The 22,282-nt window shown below is 43.5% G+C and overlaps 1 protein-coding gene across 2 annotated transcripts; it reads right to left on the bottom strand.

Annotated features, from left to right (window-relative positions):
• Positions 1-44: 44 nt before the first annotated feature.
• On the bottom strand, positions 45-21,902 carry c2cd3 (C2 domain containing 3 centriole elongation regulator). Of its 2 annotated transcripts, none has more exons than XM_030744431.1 (33): positions 21,668-21,902; positions 19,682-19,951; positions 19,450-19,607; positions 17,945-18,123; positions 17,688-17,830; positions 17,474-17,606; positions 17,245-17,385; positions 17,004-17,151; positions 16,799-16,908; positions 16,430-16,627; positions 16,229-16,341; positions 16,015-16,133; positions 11,345-11,473; positions 10,804-11,250; positions 10,523-10,674; positions 9,794-10,037; positions 9,158-9,341; positions 8,887-9,070; positions 8,159-8,331; positions 7,882-8,017; positions 7,191-7,465; positions 6,761-6,841; positions 6,054-6,671; positions 5,629-5,973; positions 5,405-5,543; positions 5,261-5,325; positions 4,968-5,173; positions 4,747-4,877; positions 3,960-4,103; positions 3,697-3,887; positions 2,165-2,909; positions 1,793-1,901; positions 45-266 (listed from the first exon to the last, which is right to left on the bottom strand). In XM_030744431.1, the coding sequence occupies exons 1-33, from the start codon at positions 21,717-21,719 to the stop codon at positions 129-131; spliced, it is 6,600 nt and encodes a 2,199-aa protein (XP_030600291.1). In that variant the 5' UTR covers positions 21,720-21,902; the 3' UTR covers positions 45-128. The 2 variants fall into 2 exon arrangements, with proteins under 2 accessions (XP_030600291.1, XP_030600293.1); XM_030744433.1 differs by having other exon boundaries at positions 16,015-16,130.
• Between the last annotated feature and the right edge of the window lie 380 nt (positions 21,903-22,282).

Here is a 22,282-nt window from a genome sequence, read left to right as displayed (position 1 = left end):
ATCAAACAGCAGTGCAGACATTCAGTATCAATAAAGCACTAAAAAAAGGTCAATATTTATTAATAAAAATACAAAATATTACATTTAATACATGATTGTTGTTGCTGTTTGAAACAAAAAGCCGCGTGCTACTGAGTGTCATCAAAGTGAGCAGCAAATATTTTTGCTATCCTCTCCGTCTCCTTCTTCATGGATGACGGTGACATACTGGGACGCTGCCGAGCTCCTCTGCGAGGAGGAACGCTGTGAACCGATGAACTCTGGTCCTGAAAACATAAAACATAAATTAATAAAAACTCCACAGTTAAAGTTGTGCAGTTCAGGACTTGCATTTTCACATCCTGAACTGCACAAGTACATGATGTACCAAGAAAGCAGAGTCACAAGGTGAGGCTGAAGACAAACAACCTAATTAGTCTGAAAATGTTTGTGGTTACATGACTCACAATCCGCACTCAACAAACCTTTGTTTGGTTAATAAACTGTAAACCTGCAATATGCTTCAGCATGAACTGACATGTTTGTACAGGTTCTCTGGAAGGTCTCGTCATCGTATAGAGGAGAAAAGGTGTGAATGACAGCGTTCGTGCACTGGGACCGAGAATTTATAACCATCAACTTATTTGTGTTCTTGTGCTCTTACTACCGTATTTTCCGGAGTATAAGTCGCACTTTTTTTCATAGTTTGGCTGGGGGTGCGACCTATACTCCGGAGCGACGTATATGTGACATTTATAACACATGAACCAAAATACTCCAGCCACTTGACATCTCCGTGAACTGCAGCTTTAAGGCAGTCTTGCGTAACCTGTGGGCGCAGTGGATGATGGATGGAGAGCACAGCTTAACGGCAACTGGGAGAATGTGCCACCCAACTTTCCTGGAAGTCATTGGATGGATCAAGAAAACCTGGGCTTCAGTGACAAACCATCCTGTTGGGATTCAGAAAGGCTGGAATAATTGGAACTGCAGCTGACGACGAGTCTGACTAACGCGACACAGAAGAGGAAGCGGCGCTTCGTCTACGGAGTGTACGGAATTGTTTAGAAGTGACACCGAGGATGAAGAATTCAATGGATTGATGGTTTGGTTAACTTGTTAGTATGTTCTTTATGCTATGGTTATCTGAATAACTTAATGTTACGTTAACATACCGAACACGTGTTCGTTGTGCGTCATGTAGCTGAATGTGCTACGTTAGCATAACGTAGGCGTAACAGTGTTTGTCCTGTTCTTTAATCCATTATTATTTTAAATTGCCGTTCAAGATGGAATTTCTGCTCTGAGTCTCGGATTCTATGACCTCGACCCCACTGGATCAGTTTTTCTTATATGTGACAACAGCTTGTTGTTTTTAATTTGTTGTGTATTGCAGTAAAATTACCACAATCACATTCAAAACAATCCATCAGTGGTTTGTAAAATTCAGAGATTTTCTATTTCATCACATCCAAAGTTTGCAAAAATATGAGATTATGTAACAATGAAAGATAAGCTGTTAGTGCTGCAGAAATGAGTGTTAAATCACACCGAATGTCAGTCTGGTGTCACTCACATCATACATCATTTGAAGAGTTACTCACAGCGCTGTGTTTTTTATGAAAGTTGAATAAATATGTTCACAAAAAGCACTAAATTCTGCAAACATGAATAAATCTATAAAATGCTGCTGGAACTTAAAGGTTACCCTCTAATGCCAATGCAAGCAGAGATCCTCATAACAAGCAAAGGAATGGAGAGACCGAACATACGAGCGAGTGCAAAGGCCAGAAAGCTGATGACAAACACTCACAGGGCTGCTGGATGTCTGGGAGAAGGTGGGAGCTAAACGTATGGCTCTCATTGACGCCTCCAGCTGGTGGGAGGGCAGGAAGAAGTTTAGGGCCTCTGCAGGAACACAGCTTAGTGCATAAAGTTAAAGAAAACGTACAGAGACAGAGCACAACTGTATTTTGCAAGCTAATTACAACCAAAGATGATGTACATTTTATAAAGTCGACTAATAAAACCTAAAGACTCCCCACTAAAGTTGTTGCACTGATGACTTTTTCTGTTTTTGCCTTCATTTGCAAGCATATGTCCCATCAAATAGCTTCACGCATTAAACTAGTTTTGTAATGAACTGCTGATTGGAACTGACCCTCAAAAGCAAATGAAAGGATACGGTTGGAAGTGTGGATTGTCCGAGGAGCCTGAACCACTGTGGGTGTCTGTGGTGTGCTGTGTGGTTGATGATGAACCCGTGTCACCTGATCTCTCATTAGGACTGCTGAGGTCTCGTCTTCCATCTCCAGCTTGTAGTGACCTTTCATCATCTCTCTCCCAGTCTGAGGCATCTCCTGTGGAACCATTTGAGCTGCAGTGGTCTTCACTTTCCTCTCCTCTGTGCTTCCCACTGAGGTCACCAGATTCCATATTTGTCAACAGCCTCTTCTTGCCCTCATCTTCACTCAGGTCCAGCTTCTCTGGTGTCTCCAGGCTCTCCAGAGAAACCAATTCAGGGTCTGACATGATGCTGGTCCAGGGACTGGTTTTGTCAGTTAATGAGGTCACCTCATTTAGAGGCCTCAGCTTCACCACAACCTCCTCATAATCCTCATCTTCTTCATCATCATCATCATCATCATCATCCTGTCTACCTCCTGTCTCTTCTTCATCACTCTCAGTTATGTTAACCTCGCAGCTTCGTCCGTGCTTTTCTTCCTCAGGCTCAGAGTCTGTGAGGTCCTCGGACATCTCTGCTGGTGCCGACAGCGGAGGAGAGGCGACTTCTGTGGAGTAATGTGAAACTCTGTGAGGACTGGAGGCTCTCTCACTGATGGTTTGTGCACTGCTGTCTCTAACAGGTGAAGCTGCTGAGCAGCTCTGAGGGTTTGAGGGAATTGTTTCCAAGCGGTGTCCTCGCAAACCTGCGTGAAGAGACGAAGTTCCAGAAGTCTGATAAAAATGTAAATGCCCTACTTAAAGGAATAATATGAAATAATAATAATAAAAAAAAAAACTTCCTTGCACTTCTAAAATTCACTAATTAAAGGCTATGTTTGTTAAATTAGTGCAAAAACTAAAGTGGTAATATCAGAACTCAATGAAACTCACGTTTTGCCTGTTCCCAGTTTTTGTGCTAAGCTAAGCTGACGAGCTGCTAGCTATGACAGTTTCATATTTACAGTACAGGTGTGACAGGTACTGATTACTACTTGTCCTGTTCTGTGCAAGAAAACTTATTTCACTTTATAAAAAATGTCGAGCTGTTTTAAAAACTCTCCAAAGTAGCAAAAATGTTGTTTTATTATCTTTTTTTTTTTTTTTTGCCTTGCTGTGTGTCTACATTTCTGGTTTTGACTGACTCACAACTACAAAGTTATTAACATCGATGTCATCTGTATTTCAAATAAATAGCATATGATATCAGGAGAACTGTTCAATAAGCTAAATAGAAGGTGCAGCAGCAGCAGACTTTATTCTGGTCTGATGGACGTCTCATGGGCATCCATAAGATCATTAAAACCTGCACTAATACCTCCTTTATTGTTTAATGTGTAAGGTAAATATTCAGAATTCCAAGCTCCACCCCCAAATTCAGATTTAAGAACATACAATCCTCTGAGCAGACTCAAATGAAACCATGATCCCTGTAGTGGAAACACAGCTTGTAACAGGAATTAAATGAGACCTCTGCTTGGGTCATGAGCTCACCACTAATGATGTTGTGGACTTCTCCAACTAACTGGTTCGACTTTAGGAGAAGCTGAGATGTGTCGTACTCCGAGTCCCTCCTTTCCTCGTGTTTATTCTGACAGCCCTGCTCCGGCAGGGACGGGAATGTAGGAGTCGAAAGCTTACGGCTAAAATATCTCTGAATGTTGTCGAGCTCGCTCAGTTTTTTCCTGTAAAAAGAAACAAAACTCAGCTTCTGTGTCATTCATAAAAATGTTAACAAGGTGTGTGAGGACCAGTACCTGAGTGCTGAGAACAGGAACGAGCTGGAGGGATTGACATCACCTGCACTGCCGCCGTGAGCAGACTGAGACGCTGTTTGCTCCTGCAGACTCTGGTGATACAGGCGTACGTTGTCCATGTGCTCAGAATGGCGATCACCCTCACTGGACGTGCAGGAGTTGTTACAATAACAGAGAAACACAGTTGAAAGCTTTATAGTTTAGCATGTGGGGATCAATTAAAAAATGCAAATTAGGGATGCAGTGATTCTGAGCCGATACCCGTGTTTAAAATAACAATTTTTTTGTTTGTTTTAATTCCCTTTTTTGTGGCAGAAAACAAAGCGTTCCAGCTGTCAGGGTTTGCGTTTCAGACAGTAGTGTCGGGAATCTCGACATTATTGACGGCATTATGAATCTTAAAGCGTGTTGTACAAACTCTGTTTTTTTCTTTACATACTGTATTTCCATTTATGGTTGCATGTTTCAATAAATTGCTGCAACCATTTCCCATTTTCCCAGCAAAATATAAAGAAATGAGGGGGAGGCTCACAACTTTTGCACAACACTGTACACATATAAAAATGTGCCTTAAAGTCTTTTTAGCCCTTCATCACATCATCTCTGAATGCGTCTAAACTAAAATGATACAGATTTATGAAATTTGATCTCAGGAATAAGAACTGGAAAATGCTGGGACACAGCAGATGAACATTTGTCACTGCCTCACTGGCTGCCAACGACATCTTGGCAGCCAGGAAGGCGATCATCAACAGAAGATCAGCACAACCCTGGTGTGAACAAAAACCTTTCAGAGAACAGCCTGTCAGTGTGGTCAGGTGATGAGATCTTCTGCTCAGGGAACCTGCTAATGTGAGAGGGAAAGCTGCTGTACATGGCTGTGGTCTGGTAACTGAGAGGAAAGGCCGGGAACAAAACCTGTCAGACAAACACATTCTGGTTCAAATTTCAAATTTTAAAAAAGGCATCAAATGTAAAAATCCTTCCAAGCTGCCAGAGCGCTCTCACCGATGAGTTTTTGGTAGCTTCTTCACTCACAGATCGTCTCTGCCAGCGCAGATCTTGGACCCCCTTCAGTGGAGTGATGGACACTTTCAGCTGGCCGTGACACTGACCGCTGAAGTCTGTGATGTTGTACCAGCCACACACCGATGGGAAGCCACAGACTAAAGGGGACAGGTCTACAGAGGCAAATCCAATCACCCTGTCCAGATCTATGGATACAGAACAACCCAAGAATGAATGAATCCATCAAAAAGATCAAAGCAACACAAATCACAGAGTGAAACTGCTTTCTGTACCTCCTTTATGCCAGACTTTAAACACAAGAGACTGTTGTGGATCAACCAGCAGCTGCTTTGACAGCCTGGAAATTTGAAACACATACATCAGCCTAATGTTTGATCAGTGGATTATTTAAGATGAGGTCTGAGATGTAACTCGACCTGCACTCGTGCTGATGGTCCCACACGGGGCAGTCTGTGTTGGATATCAGAGGTGTGGACACCGATTCAGCAGAGTCAGCAGTGACGTATGAAACACAGCAGCACGGCATCCCTTCACTGCGCTCTGCGAGAGGACAGCCTGACAGAGAAACACAAGCCCAGTGTTTTTAGTGAACTGTACGGGGTTCTGTTTGTTTAAAGAGATATCAAGTCACATGTTTCACCTTTCAGGTTCAGGTGCATGGCCCGATCCACTGTGACTGTCACAGGGAAAGATTCACCTGTGCTCGTCTCAGTGTGCTGTACAGATGAGGTGTCTGGAGTGGCTCTGGAGGATTTATACTTGTGTTTGCTTTGTGTAGATGATTTTCTGAGTGTAGATGGGGAAGGGACTTGATCTTCTGCTTCTATGTCCTCTGATAACAGTTCCTCCTGACTGTCAGAGTCCACCTGGGTCTCACCTCCAGCAGGTATCTCTCCTAGATAAGAACCTGCTCTCAGGGTGATGTGCACCCTGAGAGCTGCTCCTTGTAGATCTGCTGCTGAGCGCCTGAACAGAGGGTACACTCCTGTGAAAATAAAAAACTTGTTACACTCTGAAATATAGAGATGATTTTACTAAAGCAGTGCTGATCGGTTAATTTCATACCACTGAGAGTTAGCTTCTGCTTGGAAGTCTTTGCAAGAGAGGACAGATCGACGAATGCTGAACCCACCAGTCGGTCTGCATCACTGGGCCTTCTGGTTTTGTTTTTCTTAAAGGCGACCCAGACCTGCACCTCCAGCTTCTCCTCTTGTAGATACCACATTAAAGGCTGCGTGCTTCTCAATTCCACAGTCCTACTTCCTTCAAAACTCACTGTGGCCTGGTCTTCCTCTGCACCCTCCTCGACAGACGGGTGTTTCAAGTGAGAGCAGAAGGCATCCCGGTCGTAGAACTTGTACCTGAAGTAGCAGTAGGTGGAGCGCTGCAGCTCACTGTGGCCAGGCAGAAGCAAACAGTGGATGGGTAGCCACACTCTGGGCATGGATAAAGTTAGAGAGAGTTTTCTCATGCTCTCGTCAAAGGATTCTTCATCATCCTGCAGCATGGCACTGTCAGTCACGGACCTTTCCCAGCCTAAACCCTGAGCGGCTTTAATGACCCGTTCTCTATCAGAGTGGTGAGCGAAACTGACGGAGATCTCGAGGCCTCCGACCAAGATGTGCTGGTGCTGAGAGGAACTCGTTTCCTGAGTTATATAAACCCCAAACCAGCCTGAAATACCTGCAGGTGCGGAAAAAGAAACACTGACAAAATATTTACAAAAAAAAAAACAGCTGCTTCACCCAGAAATAATTTTAAGACCAACATACCTGTTTTTTTGTGGATGAGATCAGACAGAGGTATTTTCACTGTCCCCAACATCACGTCTTTAGGATTGGAAATGTTCACAGCTACAAAAAACAAAAATACAAATAACTAGGACAAAATAAACATACCACAAATAAAACATTTATAAAGTATTTATGTATATTTTAGTCTCTATTGTGATAGGACAGTGCCGAGAACACAGGGAAGCCGGGAAAAAGACCAGAGACAGAGATGCAGTAAATGCCCTCAGGGAGATGTGCGCCTGGGCCTCTACATTAGAATTATGACATGTGGCTCACCTGCCCAGTGAGCTAAACCAGCGCCCCTAATAGTCTCAATTAAGCATAAATAGAATTAAAAAAAAGATATTAACAGGCATAACATACTTAATGCAAGTTAAATGTAGTTTTACAAAGAGTGCAATGAGCTCACTTAAACTTTTCCGACTGTCTCGGTTCCAGATGGTGAAGCGAGCAGAAGCCTGTTCCAGCTGCTCAGCAAGGCTGCAGGTTTCTCCACTGCTGCTCTGAACCAGCAGATCACAGGACACCTCCATGTGGTGGTCAAACTCGGGGCAGAAGGTCCTGGCTGCTGTGCGGGTGCACCTCCTCTCGCTCTCGGGCAAGAAAGAAAGCTGGACTGTGACGAAAGTATTCAAACCAACGCCGATGAAGTAGCTGAACCTTTCATTTTGTTCTGATAATAACCTGAAATAGAAGAGACATATTTCTAAGTACAAATTTTGGTGTTACAGATTCAATATACATAAAGAAGAAATGACAAAATACTTTCAGTTTGATCAGGTAAAGTTTGCCACCAATAACTGAATCAGAAAGTCATTAAATAGACTAAAACAGCAGTGTCTCTGTGTAATAGGTTTGGTGGCTCAAGTTTCAGCGGCAACTCCAACTCTGCAAATAAGCTATGACTGCTGGCTAAGCAGGTCATAAATATCTAAATCACTTCATTTTAACTTCTCCTCCCACAGCTGAAAACCCAAATTTACTTATCAAAGAAAGCAGCTGGTCAGACAATATGTTATAAGAAGAGTGCTAATGAATTCCATCTTACACAGACGAAATGAAAACATGCATTTGTACAGAGGTCAGTAGTAGTGATGTACCTTGCTGCAGCCTTCAGACCACATGCTCTGTGCACTTGAACCACGAGCGTAACAACCCGAGAGGCAGCTCCTCTTCCAGTGTGCTCTTCAAGTCTCACAGGCCTGTGTTTGTATCGAATGCAAACATCTAACAGTCCTATGAAATGAAAGCAATAACATTCAGATACTGAGTTTCTAAATAAAAACAAATTCTTATCAAGAGTGTGTGTGTGTGTGTGTGTGTGTGTGTGTGTGTGTGTGTGTGTGTGTGTGTGTGTGTGCGTGTGTGTGTGTGTACCTGAGGGCTGAGGATGGTGTCCCGAGAGACTCTCTGTCCTGGGAATCAGAGGCAAAGAGAACATCTGAGCCTCATTCGGATGTTGTCTCTGCATGGTGACCATTGCACACAGTTTGGACAGCGGAAGCATTCCTCTGGCCACAAGCTGATCTCTCACATTTGGATAGTAATATCTACAGAGAGATAGCAATTCTTGTGAATTGTGGATGTCAGGATGGACACCTCATCAAGGCATGGCATGAGCTCATTGGTGCTTCAGCTGGATGAGCTATAAAGGATCCAAGTTGAATTTTACATATTAAAGCAGACAGAAGACTCAATCTTATTAAGTGACCCTAGTTTCACCTCAGATTTTTCACCTGGTTGTCTGTGCACCCATCTGCAGTTAGAGAACCACTGCACTAAAGAGTAATGCCACAGACCTGCATAATATCAGGCATAACTGCGCATTTAGAAGAAAAGTAGACATGCCAACAATTTGGATACAGTGTGGTACTCATCCCAGAGGTAGCAGGAAAACAAAAATCACAAAAGTTGCAAAAAGAAATACACTTTGTACCTGATGAAACACCAAGTAAAGGTTAAAGCAACTAAACAGGAAGCCGAGACACTACCGGTGTTGGGGCAAAAATCCTAAGCTTTTTGTCAACATTTTACCTGTGAAACACATTATTTCATGTTCAAGTTCATATTTGATTTGCATGGAGGAGAAAGTAGCATCCACAAACCTGCACCACACTTCAAACTGGACACCTCCACCACTGCTCAGACCTTGACTTGAGAGCGAGCTGAGCAGCAGCCGTTGGACAGGAACTCCTTCAGGAGCCAGAAGCACATGAGTCTCAGTGTGACCAAACACCGGGTCAGGGACACAGAGAGTGGTGGTGGTACGAAATGGCTTCAGGTTCACAGCTGTTGGGGATGTGATTAAGCTTGGAATGAATCAGAGGGAACAGAAACATCTCGGCTTGAAGTTTTTAAATGATTAGGTGGCCTTACTGCTCTCTATGAGGTTCTGGTCCACGTTTACAGCAGCGCCGCCCTCCTGACACGGGAAGCTGTACTGGATGTAACAGTCGGCCTCACCCCACACTGTGGACTGCAGAGGAGTCATCCCGCTGACCCTCTCCACTTTTACCACAAAAACGTGCTCTCTCATAGATTCTACATGTGCTGTAGTCACCTGAGGGAGATGTCAGTCAGTGTTTGTTCATGTTCATACCCACTCATTAGAGAAAGAAAGGAAACAAGCAAGGTGCAATGATCTTTGGTTTAAATATTTGCACTCACACACAAAAATGCGTGTTCTGTAAGAAAAAGATGGAGGGTGCTGAACCGTGTGAGATGATATTAGCATAAAACAAGATATTTGTAATTTTGTATTGGTGGGTGATGGATATTCATTTTCATGAATCATACTCATAAACCATGAGGTTTGAAGTATCTAAATAAGAGAAGTGCTGCAGCTAATTTGCTCAATAACTCAACAGTGCAAGTTTTTTTTTCCTCTCAGATTTTAGTCATTACTGTGCAACAGCAACTATTTAGAGTAGAATTTCTTCTACTCTTTTCTACAGAAATCCTGCCAGCAATAATCTGCTTGACAAGCACCATGCAGCCAATGCTAACACCAACCTTTGTTTGTGAATGTGGCTGATGATCAAGCAGATGAACTGGTCTCACAAGATGAGGCAACGAGTCATATTCTTCATCTCTTGTGCGCTGGAGGGAAACTATCTGCTCTGATCGGCCCATAGCCAAGACAACCCTGAGGTTTCCTTTACAGCTCCCTGAGAACACATCAGTGACGGGCATGTAGCAGTCCACCCCTAAAACGGGGTACTGCGCCTGCAGGAGGAGATGGGTGATCTTTGGATCCCTGAAGGGGACAGACATATTTTAGTCCACATTTTTAAAATATATACTATACTTTGTGGTAAATCTTAGAAATCCACGTGACTAACATGTAGAGCAATATACTTTTACAACATACTCTCATGTATGTAAACCTAAGAGCGCCAAGTGCCTTGAGGCAACTGTTTGTTGTGATTTGGCGCTATATAAATAAAACTGAATTGAACTGAGAGGCTAAACCTTTTTTCCAGCTCTTTCCCTCTCAGATATTATAACTATGCTTCTTATTTCTATGGCTGTCAGCTAAATAATAATTACCATACCAATTAATCAATGGATAACTTTAAGAATTTGGTACATAAACATAAAAAAATAGGCAAAATGCTCACAACAATTTCCATTCACATTTACGGCCATTTTCTTTCCAGTTAAAACTCATGTATTTCTTCCAAACAAATAAGTGATCAACTCTAAAATTTAGTGATCATTCTACATTTTTGACTGTCTTGCCTGAACGACATGTAGAACTGATGAAGAGGTAGTTTAACGAGGCCGAGGAGTCGATCCTGCCCTGAGCTTCTTGTTTTCTGCCACACTTCAATCACCATCATATTGTTCTTCATCCGCTCCAGCAGCTTAGTTGTTAAGGCCACAGGTGTCACCTAAAACAGAGAAATTGAAATAAGTGTATTTACGCTGCAGTCACTGAGGACTCGCTGATGACAACGTGAGGGTGGACACACGCCAGCCAACTTTAAAAGGTGTAAGGAGACTGGATCTCCTGGACTCACCTGAACAAAGTTGAACGTAGGGTTTGCCTGACCCCAGCTGACAACAGATCTCACAGGCTCATCACACCAAAACAGTTTACAGTTCAGGTAAACATTAGGAGCCTGCAGAGGCCCACAGTTGAAGTTCTTCCCATCTGGTACCATGAGTAAGGCATGCAGCAGGACCTCAGGCTGCTCTTCCACCTGTTGCCACAATTTATGAGGAGATGTTTGAAAGCTGGAAATAGGAGCTGGTTCTCTTGAGGGTCGCTGAGGTGTACGAGGATCCAGCTTGGACTCTTCTAAAAAGCAAGCTGGTGAATCCCCCATGCCACTGTTAGGATGGTGAGTTCTGAGGCTGGTTTGTCTCTCTGGGCTTTGTGATGGTGACATGTCTCTCCAAGCCAGCTTGCTTTTACTTTTTTCAGACGAGCAACCTTTACTGTGTGCTCCAAGTTCTAGTGACACCTGCAAAACATACCACGATTGTTTCTGTGACAGTTACTTGCAAACATGATTCCTTGAGTGAAAAAAGCGAGCAAAAAACAATTCATTATATTACTTTGAGAGGTCCAATCTTCTGTCTTTCACTGCTCCCTTCTCTCTGTACAGGCAAGATGACGGACTGACTCAGCTGCTGGCTCTGCAGCAGACAGCGCAGTGGATGAACTGCCTTACCGATGGCAACAGGCTGCAACACAAGATTTAGTAAGTAGTCTTATTTAATATATACCTGAGCATTTAAAACAGTTCTTATTCCGTATTTAATGAAAGCTTAATTTCACATTAAAAACAGCCACAGTTTTGTAGAACAATTTTGAAATACACTATATTGCCAAAAGCATTCATTCACCCATCCAAATCACTGAATTCAGGTATTTCAATCACTTCCACGGCCACAGGTGTATAAAATTAAGTACCTGGGCTTGCAGACCAGGCCATGTAAAATGACAGAGTGGGATGAGCTGAGTGCATAGTGCACAAAGGTTGCAATCTTTCTGCAGAGTCAATCACTACAAGCCTCCAAACCTCATGTGACCCTCAGATTAGCTCAAGAGCAGTGCATAGAGAGCTTTCCATGGCCGAGCAGCTGCATCCAAGCCTTACATCATCAAGTGCAATGGAAAGCGTTGGATGCAGTGGTGTAAAGTACTCTCTGTAAAGTACTCCGGCACTGGACTTGAGCAGTGGAGGAGTGTTCTCTCAGATGCTTCTCCATCTGTCAATCTGATGGATGAGTCTGGGTTTGGTGGTAGCCAGGAGAACAATACTTCTCTAACTGCACTGCACCAAGAGTAAAGTTTGGTCGAGGGGGGGTTATGGTGTAGGGTCGTTCTTCGGCCCCTTAGTTCCAGTGAAAGGAGCTCTTAATGCTTCAGCATACCAAAACATTTGGGACCCCAACAAAACACTTTTGGGATGAATTAGAATGAAGACTGCGAGCCAGGCCTTCACATCCAACATCAGCGTCTGACCTCACAAATGCACTTCGGGTCAAAAATTCCCATAAACACTCCTAAACCCTGTGGAAAGCCTTCCCAGAAGAGTTGAAGCTCTTATAGCAGCAAACATCAGAATCAGAATCAGAATCAGAAGGTTTTTATTGCCATATGGGTGAACAGGTTCACAGCATTAGGAAATTGCTGCGGTACTTCGTGCTTACAGAAAAAAAAAAAAAACAAATAAGTATAAAAACTATAAGACAATATACAAGTATACAAATTGCAAATATACAGAGATATTAGAGCTATAACTATAGCACAATATTACAAAATTACAAAATATACAGTGCAGAGACTAATTAAAAGATAAAAAAATGTAGACTATATTCCACTAATATGTACATCAGTGCAGTCAGACAGGTGCATAGACATAGGGTCATCAGCGTTTGTGGAGGGTGGTGGTAACAGTCTTAGGGTAATTGTTCATGAGTCCAACAGCAGAGGGGAAGAAACTGTTCTTATGGCGGGAGGTTCTGGTCCGTATGGACCGTAGCCTCCTGCCTGAGGGGAGAGGGTCAAAAAGTCTGTGCCCAGGGTGAGAGTGGTCAGCTGTGATCCGACCTGCACGCCCCAGTGTCCTGGAGGTGTACAGGTCCTGGAGAGATGGGAGGTTACAGCCAATCACCTTCTCAGCAGAGTGCACAACGCGCTGTAGTCTCTGTTTGTCCCTAGTGGTGGCTCCAGCGTACCACACAGTGATGGAGGAGGTGAGGATGGACTCAATGATGGCAGTATAGAACTGCACCATGGTCCTTGCTGGCAAGTTGAATTTCTTCAACTGCCGCAGGAAGTACATCCTCTGCTGGGCCTTTTTGACGACAGAGGTGATGGTGGGTTCCCACTTGAGGTCCTGGGTGATGGTAGTTCCCAGGAAGCGAAAAGAGTCCACTGTGGTGATGGGGGTGTCAGTCAGGATGATGGAGGGTAGAGGGGCTGTGTGCTTCCTAAAGTCCACTATAATCTCCACTGTCTTCTGGGCGTTCAGTACCAGGTTATTGTGGCTGCACCAGGACGCCAGACGTTTGACCTCCATCCTGTAGGCCGACTCGTCCCCGTCTGAGATGAGTCCGATGAGAGTCATGTCGTCTGCAAACTTAATAAGCTTGACAGACTGGTGGTCAGAGGTGCAGCAGTTGGTATACAGGGAGAAGAGCAGAGGAGAGAGGACACAGCCCTGAGGAGTGCCGGTGCTGATGGTCCGGGAGTCCGAGACATTCTTCCCCAGCCTCACATGCTGCTTCCTGTTCGTCAGGAAGTCAATGATCCACCTGCAGATGGGATCTGGCACGTTCATCTGGGACAGCTTGTCTTGGAGGAGATCAGGGATGATGGTGTTGAAGGCAGAGCTGAAGTCCACAAACAGGATCCTGGCGTAGGTTCCCTGGGAGTCCAGATGCTGTAGGATGAAGTGCAGAGTCAGGTTGATGGCGTCGTCCACAGACCTGTTGGCTCTGTAGGCAAACTGCAGGGGGTCCAGAAGGGGGGCTGTGAGGGACTTGAGGTGGGACAGCACCAGACGCTCAAATGACTTCATGACCACAGAAGTCAGTGCCACAGGTCTGTAGTCATTTAGTCCAGTGATCCTTGGCTTCTTGGGGACAGGAACAATGGTAGCGGTTTTAAAGCAGACAGGCACGTGGCAAGCCTCCAGTGAGGAGTTGAAGATGTTCGTGAACAATGGGGCAAGCTCGTTAGCACAGTGTCTCAGTGTGGCAGGTGAGACACCATCTGGACCTGGAGCTTTGCGAGCTTTGACACTCCTGAACTGCTTTAGCACCTGGTCCTCCTGAATACAAAAGACTGTGGGGGTGGGGGAGGAGGGGGACTCTGGGGTGGGAGTCCTTGATGATGTGGGCTTCTCTGAGGTGTGGGGAGTGGGGGAGGTTGGGGGGTGAATATTTGTGTTGGCTGTATTGTAGTTGGGACTGGTGGAGGTGTGAAGGCTGCTGAACTGATCATCAAAACGACAATAGAACTCGTTCAGTCTATTTGCAGTTTGTAGGTCGTCTGTGGAGTGGGGGGTTTTAGGCTTGTAGTTGGTAATCTGCCTAAAACCTTTCCATACAGAGGCCGCGTCGTTCTCTGAGATCTGCTGCTGTATATTCTCAGAGTGATGTGATCTAGCAGTGGCCACTTCCTTGCTAAACCTGTACTTGGCCTCTTTGTAGCAGTCTTTGTCCCCACTTTTAAAAGCCTCCCTCTTCTCTATCCACAGCTGCTTCAGTTTGGGAGTAAACCAGGGTTTGTCACTGTTATAACACACCCTGGTGCGTGATGGCACAATGCTGTCCTCGCAGAAGTGGATATACGAGGTTACAGTGTCCGTGTAGTCATCCAGACTGTCACAGGCAGCCCTCATTGAGTCCCAGTCTGTAGTTTCGAAGCATGTGCGGAGCTCCTCCACAGCCTCACGGGTCCACTGCTTTGTTGTCCTCACCACAGGTTTTGAGAGCTTCAGCCTCTGTCTGTACGCGGGGATCAGGTGGATCATGTCGTGGTCAGAGAGGCCGAGTGCAGCGCGGGGCACTGCGTGATAAGCCCCGCTTATCGTGCTGTAGCAGTGGTCTAGTGTCTTCTCCTCTCTGGTCGGACATGTGATATATTGTTTATATTTGGGAAGTTCCTGTCTCAGGCTGGCTTTATTAAAGTCCCCAAGTACGATGATAAGAGAGTCCGGGTATGTCCGCTCCATGCACAGAATCTGCTCTGTGAGCGCGCACTGGGCCTCGTGCACGTCCGCGTCCGGCGGGATGTAAACAGCAGCCAGTATGAATGAAGCGAACTCCCGCGGAGAGTAGAACGGTTTACAGTGAATGAAAAGATATTCCAGTGAGGGAGAGCAGTGCTTAGCAATCTCTGTCACATCCGTACACCAGCCACTGTTTATGTAGAAGCAGACTCCTCCACCTGTAGCCTTGCCGGAAAGCGCAGCTTGCCGGTCTGCGCGGAGGAGATGAAATCCCTCCAACTGGAGCGCGCAGTCCGGTATCTCCTCACACAGCCATGACTCCGTGAAGCATAACACACAGGATATGGAAAAGTCTCTATTCATGCTCCTCATCAGTGTCAGTTCGTCCATTTTGTTCCTAAGTGAACGCACGTTGGAGAGGAAAATCCCAGGTAAGGCTGTGCGTAATCCACGTCTCCTTAGCCTCACAAGCACGCCAGCGCGCTTCCCTCTCTTTCGGCGTCTCACTTTCTGGGCCAGAGTGTGTAATAAACCCGCCGCAGATGAGACAAAAACAGGAAATAAATCCGGAGGTGTTGTGGACCTAATGTTGAAAAGCTCTTCTCTGGTGTAAGAATACCCAGAAGAGTGTCCAGACACAGAAATAACGCACAAAAACAAACAAAACAGAGCGCACCGAAGTACCAGGGCATCCATTCGCGGCGCCATCTTGGAGAACATCATAAAACATCATATTAAACCCTATGGATTCAAGTTCGTATGTGTGTGAAGGCAGACAAGTGAATACTTTTGGCAATATAGTGTATAATAAGAGACTCTTAAATATATACTTGTGTTATTGTCTCAAATGTGTAGGGCAGAAAGAAGAAAACATTTTAACTTCATAATAACTGCTTAATTCAAAAAGCTCCAAATATAAAGGACAACTTTGTCAAAAAAAACCCAACAAAACAACAACAACAACAAAAAAAAACTTCTAATACAAAAATTTTACTAATTATAACAAATCAGATGAGTAATATTCACCCCAAAGGTACTTACTTTCTTTTGGTCACTCTTTCGTGAGTAAATCTTGAAAATCAGATCGCTCTCCCACCACTGTTCGACTGTGGCTCTACTGAAGCTGACAGGAAACACAGAGAGATGTTGGAAGTTCACTGCTAAAAAAAACAGAATTGTGTTTGTCAGTCACAAACATGAAGCAGTATTTTTCACCCACGTGGGTTTCATTAAACCGGATTATCAAAGGTCATACCTTCCCCTGTGACTTTACTGGAAACAACTCTGGTCACCTCCCCGTCTCCACCCGTCTTACTGCGATCATTCCGGTTTGAAGTCACCGGGAAGACATACTCAACAAAATATGTACTAAAAGAAAGAAGTTATACATGGTTTGTGACTCATAGTTACAATATAATTTTTATAATTAATTCAAGATTTTAGATGTTTTGCCAACCATTTCCTGACTGTTACTGGTCGAGGGGGTTTTCCTTTATTTGCGCTCTTTCTGGGTGTCGTGCTGCCTGCAGGTACGGTCAGAGACTCGATCGTCACTCTCGCCAGCCGGACTGAGCTCAGTAAAGTCAGCTGCTCTGCACTCAAAAGAGGATGGATAGTGCCAGCATCTGCTGACTGCTGATCCTCTGAATTTGGGCTGGACACAGAAAAACAAAGTTGCCAACCATCTTTAAAAAATGTTTAGGTGGTGATGTGTAGCTATGCACCCACTTTGCACACAAGTCAAAAATTTCACTTTCAAAATCTATGCACAACCTGAGCCTCTGAGAGAAGCTCTGGCAATGTGATTATTAAAGGAGGCCCTCACCCTTCTGTAATCTTGGGTCCAGACTGTGTCAGCTGTTTTGGCTGAGCTTTACTTGAGGACACCATCCCTTGGCGCTCCTCCTCACTGTTACCTAATCTGGTATCTGTGACCTGAAAGAATGACTTAATTGAATTATCCTAGAGAATCAGTTAAACGGACAAAGCTTAATTTACCAAAAACCCACATCACAAAGTAAACTACTTACAGGAGTTTTGTAGAATAAATTTTCCAGTAAGCTCTGATCATATTGTGGATCATTGAGCTCGCTATCTCCACACACACTGCTATGGCCAGACAGAGAATCAGGTGAGGAGACTCGTCCATCCCAGAGAGGCAAAGCAGAAGTACTTGAGCTTTAAATAAAAGAAGAAAAAAAAAAAAAGAGCAAAAACTGAGTAAAAATATGACATCCTCTATCAATTCTGGATATAAATTCACACAGATACCTGCCAAGGAGAAGATCCACAGCTCTGTTCTCCATATCAACAGGACCATCCAAGCCGCTGTCTGATATTAAAACAACATCATCAGCCAAATCAGCATGAAGGATATTTTCAAGAAACATCCCAGAAGGAGATGGCAAGCGCCTGAAGACAAAAGAAGAAAGTGTTAGAGAATGTGCATCATAAGAAGAGAGAAAGCACTAGTCTTTTTTTTTTTTTGACCAACACTAACTTGAGTGGAGGCTGATTGTCGACCTTTGGTAGAGGCAACAGAGTATCTTTCAGAGCCAGAGCAGAATCCGAGTCACTTTTTAAAGCTGATTTCACCATTGCATTTCTGAGTTTGTTTCCACGCTCGAGAATAACTGATATGAAAGAAAATGTTAGATTTCAACAGTTAAATTTGTGTTTCTGCACACTGACAAAACAGGGGTGCTTAAACAAACCTGAAAGAAGCTCATTAGTTGGTTGAGTTAAAGGATTCACAGCTGTTTGACTGTTCTGAGATCTGTTTGTTATTGGCATCTGATTCTCATGCGCCTCTTCTTTGTCCCTCTGTGCATTTTGGAAATACAAGTGGTCCTTCCCTCTGGAAACATTACAGCAACATATAAAGTAAGATCACTGCATTCATATTTAAAAATGGTCCTGCACATGCTAACATAAGGTACTGTGCAGCAGGTGTTTGAATACAAATCCAAACCTTGGTGTGTTTCCACCACTGCTCCCCGCCGATTCTTTCCCACTGTCAGCTGAGCGCGACCCGTGCTGCGAGGGCAAGGTCAGCGTGGCGGCCTGCTGTCGTTCAGTGCTGAGATCTGCATGGGGACCTGAGCTGCTGCTGTCATAGGCTTCTGTCAACGGCTCCAAATTAAGAGACACCTGAGGGGGGGCAAAAGAAAAAACTAAGATGTGGACTGTCCTCAAAGTCGTCTTCTTTTTCTTCATGCTGCTCCTTTTCTTATTGGGGCTGTCACAGTGGACAGATGAGCATATTTGATTTTGCAAAGATTTTACACTCAGTGTCCTTTCTGCAACCCTCCAGGCTGGGACCAGAACTAGAACACACTGTTTTATGTTCACAGCCAATGTGTCGCTTTAGGCTGTGTATGGTAAAGACTGTGTATGTTATTGGTTTTTCAGTATACAGTGTAGCAAATTTTTGTAGCTTTGTCTCTGTACACCACCACAGTGGATTGTAAATCAAACAATCAATATGTGACTGAAGAGCAGACTTTCTGCTTTAATTCAAAGGGTTTTATGGAAAAAAAAATGGAATCAAATGTTTAAGAATTACAGCCATTTTTATACACAGTCCCCTATTTTCAGAGGTTAAAAGCTAATGGGACGATTGACCGACGAGCAGTTTCACGGCCAAATGAAGCAGCCATGATATCCAAAGTTGATTCAAAGTGTTGAATTTGTATTTTATGTCATGTTAATGTAATTTTAAATATGAAGCCCAAAGAGATGTTGGTGCAAGTGAGGCGGGCCATCATTAAGCTCAAAACCCCAAATAAACATGTCAGAGACAGCAAAGACTTTAGGAGAGGCCAAATCAATGATCTGGTGCATTGTTAAAAAGAAGGAATGCACTGAGCAGCTCAGCAACACCAAAAAAGCCTGAAAGACCACAGAAGACAACTGAAGTACATGACTGCACAGTTCTGTAAAAAAAAAAAAAAAAAAAAAGTATATTATATATATATTATATATATATATATATATATATATATATATATATATATATATATATATATATATATATATATATATATATATATATATATCTTTGGGCAGATGAAATCAAGGTTAACTTGTACCAGAATGATGGAAAGAGAAACGTATGGCAAAAGCAAGAAACAGCTGGTGAGCCAAAGCCACCACATTATCTGTCTAACATGGTGGAGGCAGCATTATGGCATGGGCATGTTTATATTTTTTAAATGTTCCCTAGATATCACAAAAATATTGTAAGGAATGACAGCTCTGCTCTACTCTTTTTGATATGAAATGGAGCATTAAACTTTCCACAATAGGAAATTTAAAGACTTCATTAATTTGAAGTGGAGTCTCCCTGTTAGCCATACAACTAACTGATTTAAGCTTGAGTCATAAAGTGAGTGAACAAAGCCAAATGTCAGTACAGCAAACACTCAAGCAGTACTCAATAAGCACTTGGCAAGTAAAAATGATTTTAAGTTTCACCTGTAGCTCTCCCAGCTTTTCAGACGTTGGAGAAACAAGAGTGTAAAATCCGCTGATTGGCTGTGACAGAGACAGGCGGGAGATACCAGCGACCTGAGCCCGTGCGACTGGCAGATGATCGGGTTTGGTGAGGACTTCCAACACCAAAGAGCCCATATCTGTTGATGAACAACATGTAGATTTAAAGATGGCAGCATAGGAAACTCAAGAACATCAACCTCTTGTCAGCTACCTGTCAGATATGAGGTGAACTGCTTTGGGCCACAGCGGATGGGGAAGCGAGCTGTGGTCTTGATAGTTTTCTGCGTCAGCTGTGATCCATCTGTGGGAAAGAAATATGTCCCGTCAGATGACTCTCCCCACCAGCGCAGTCTGATAAACGTTGCAGCTGGTGGCTTGTGAACTGTCCATAACACCCGGCCTATGGTCACCCTCAGGAAGCATCTCAGCTGGCCCTCGACCAGAGGAGGTAGACTGGTCGATGGGGACACATCGCTGGGGACTGCAAGAGTTAAAGCGGAAAAACAAACAATGTAATCACAGGAAATATTAAGATCCAAGATGAACATACAATAAAACAGATACTTGCTGCACATTTTGGTTCACTCACTTCTCTTTTGGGCTTGGAAGTATTTCAGTATTTTCTTTTAATGCCTTTAAGTAGAATAACACTGTACAAATGTGACACATTGGATGCTTATACGCTCACTGGACACTTCATTAGGCACAGCTGGCTAGTTCTGGGTTGGAGCCCGTTTTTTGCTATCAGGAGTGCCTGAATTCATCACGGCACAGATTCAACAAGGTGCTGGGACCATGATAGCGTCACACAGTTGCTGCAGATTTGTCAGCTTCACATCCATGTCATCTCCCATTCCAGCACATCCCAAAGGTGCTCTATTAGATTGAGATCTGGCAACTCTGAAGGCTGCTTGAGTACAGTGAACTTACTGACATGTTCAACAAACCAATTTGAGATTATCTGAGGAGTATGGCACGTTATCCTGCTTGAAGCAGGATAGATACACTGTGGGGCTGGACATGGTCAAGAACAATACTCTGGTAGGTTCTGTATTTTCTTAAACAGTGCTCAGTTGGTACAAAGGAGCCCAAAGTGTGGCAAGAAAATATCCTCCATACCATTTTGCCACTACCAGCTTGGACTCCCTGGAAGAGAGAATGGATCTATTCTTTTATGGTGTTTATGAAAAATTGTGACCCTACCATCCAAATGCCGCAATAGAAATTGAGACACAGACATTTTTTCAATTCTCTATTGTCCAATTTTGGTAAGGCTGTACAAATTGCAGCCTCAGTTTCCTGTTCTTAGCTGACAAAAATGGCACACAGACTGGTGTTTTGCTATATTCAGAGATGCTATTCTGCACACCTTGCTGGTAACAAGTGGTTATTTGAGTTGCTTTTGCCTTCTTATCAACTCAAAGCCGTCGGCCATTCTCCTCTGACCTCAACAAGAAATTTTCTCCCAGAGAACTGGTCACTGGATATTTTCTCTTTTGCAAATCATTCTCTGTAAACCCTCAAGATGTTTGTGCAGTAAATCAGCAGTTTGTCAAATACTCAGACCAACATATCTGGGACCAACCACCATGTGAACTTCAAAGTCACTTAAAATCACCTTTTTCCCCCATCCTGATCCTCGCTTTGAACTTCAGCAGGTCTTCTTGACCACCTCTACATACCTAAATGCACTAAGTTGCTGCCAGGTGATTGGAGGATTATATATCTATGTTAACTAGCAGTTAAACAGATGCACCTACCAAAGTGGCTGGTAAGCGTAGTCAGGGTCTTATTACTGACTATATACACAAAAATATGTGTATATTAATATAATTATTACATCCTTAATAAACAAACAGCAAAGTTCCTTATCAAATATTTGCAGCAACTTTGAAGAAATAACGTGATTGTTTATGTATAGCCAACCAAAAATAAAAAAGGCAAGAATAGAGTAAAAATAAATAAACAGATAATCATAAAGGCTTTAAATTTTAACAAGGTATTTTGCCTTTAGCCTTAGCACCAGACTAGGGCTGCAAAACATTTACTGTTATATGTACGAGTTAACCATCGAAAGAGACGTGAAGACTGGAGAAACAGAGGCAGTAGATACATACATTTAATAAGTAAACAAACATGCGTGGCTAATCTGAGGCTGACAGCTGCCGTTAACAGCGGCTAGCTAAACAGAGTTTACCTTTCTTTTTGTTGCTTGCAGTTCTGGCGGACCTCTGCTTTCTGCTCTTCATCCCTCAGCTCAGTAAACATGGACCGTAACTAACAGCCGGGCCAAAGCACAGTCAGAGCCGTCAGCAATCATGTTTATTACCGCTCTGCAGCTAACTAATAATCCGTTAAACACAGCTGAGTGAGCGGCAAACACACGCACACACCCACAGACACTCACACAAACGACAGCGCGGAAAACTGTTTCCGAGCAACGAAGCAGGGAGAGAACTTCTGCCCCGCTTCCGCTGCCGCTGCTTTTCCACAGAGGCATTCTGGGAAAGTGAGTTTAATTTGCTGTGACGCAAGTTTAAGTTCTTCTTCTTCTTTTTTTTTCTGTGCTGAACGAAGGCTAGTGAGAAGAATTGCAGTTTAGTTTCGCAGATATCAGCGTAATAAACATTTTAATATATAAATGTGCATCGAGAATTGAACTGAAAGGAAGAAGTACCCCGTGAGCAGCGTGGTTACAATTATCCACACCAAATCCTCAAATTATTAGGTACACCAAGCTAACGACATTGATGAAATAAGTAAATAAACTTCTTTAATTAAATTAGTATAAATTATATGGACACAATAATTT

The sequence above is a fragment of the Archocentrus centrarchus genome, chromosome 13 (assembly GCF_007364275.1).
Source record: "Archocentrus centrarchus isolate MPI-CPG fArcCen1 chromosome 13, fArcCen1, whole genome shotgun sequence".
Lineage (NCBI taxonomy): Eukaryota > Metazoa > Chordata > Actinopteri > Cichliformes > Cichlidae > Archocentrus > Archocentrus centrarchus.
Note: the sequence above shows the minus strand (reverse complement) of the source record. Positions and strands in the feature narration are given on the sequence as shown.

What these genes read in the sequence shown, in the direction of transcription:
- c2cd3 (XM_030744431.1), bottom strand. Translation starts at nt 21,719, where the DNA reads ATGAAGAGCAGAAAGCAGAGGTCCGCCAGAACTGCAAGCAACAAAAAG. An exon ending in GTTCACCTCATATCTGACAG is followed by an intron (nt 19,608 to 19,681) that starts GTAGCTGACAAG and finishes GTTCATCAACAG; the next exon opens with ATATGGGCTCTTTGGTGTTG. An exon ending in CAGTTTGAAGTGTGGTGCAG is followed by an intron (nt 8,332 to 8,886) that starts GTTTGTGGATGC and finishes ATCTCTCTGTAG; the next exon opens with ATATTACTATCCAAATGTGA.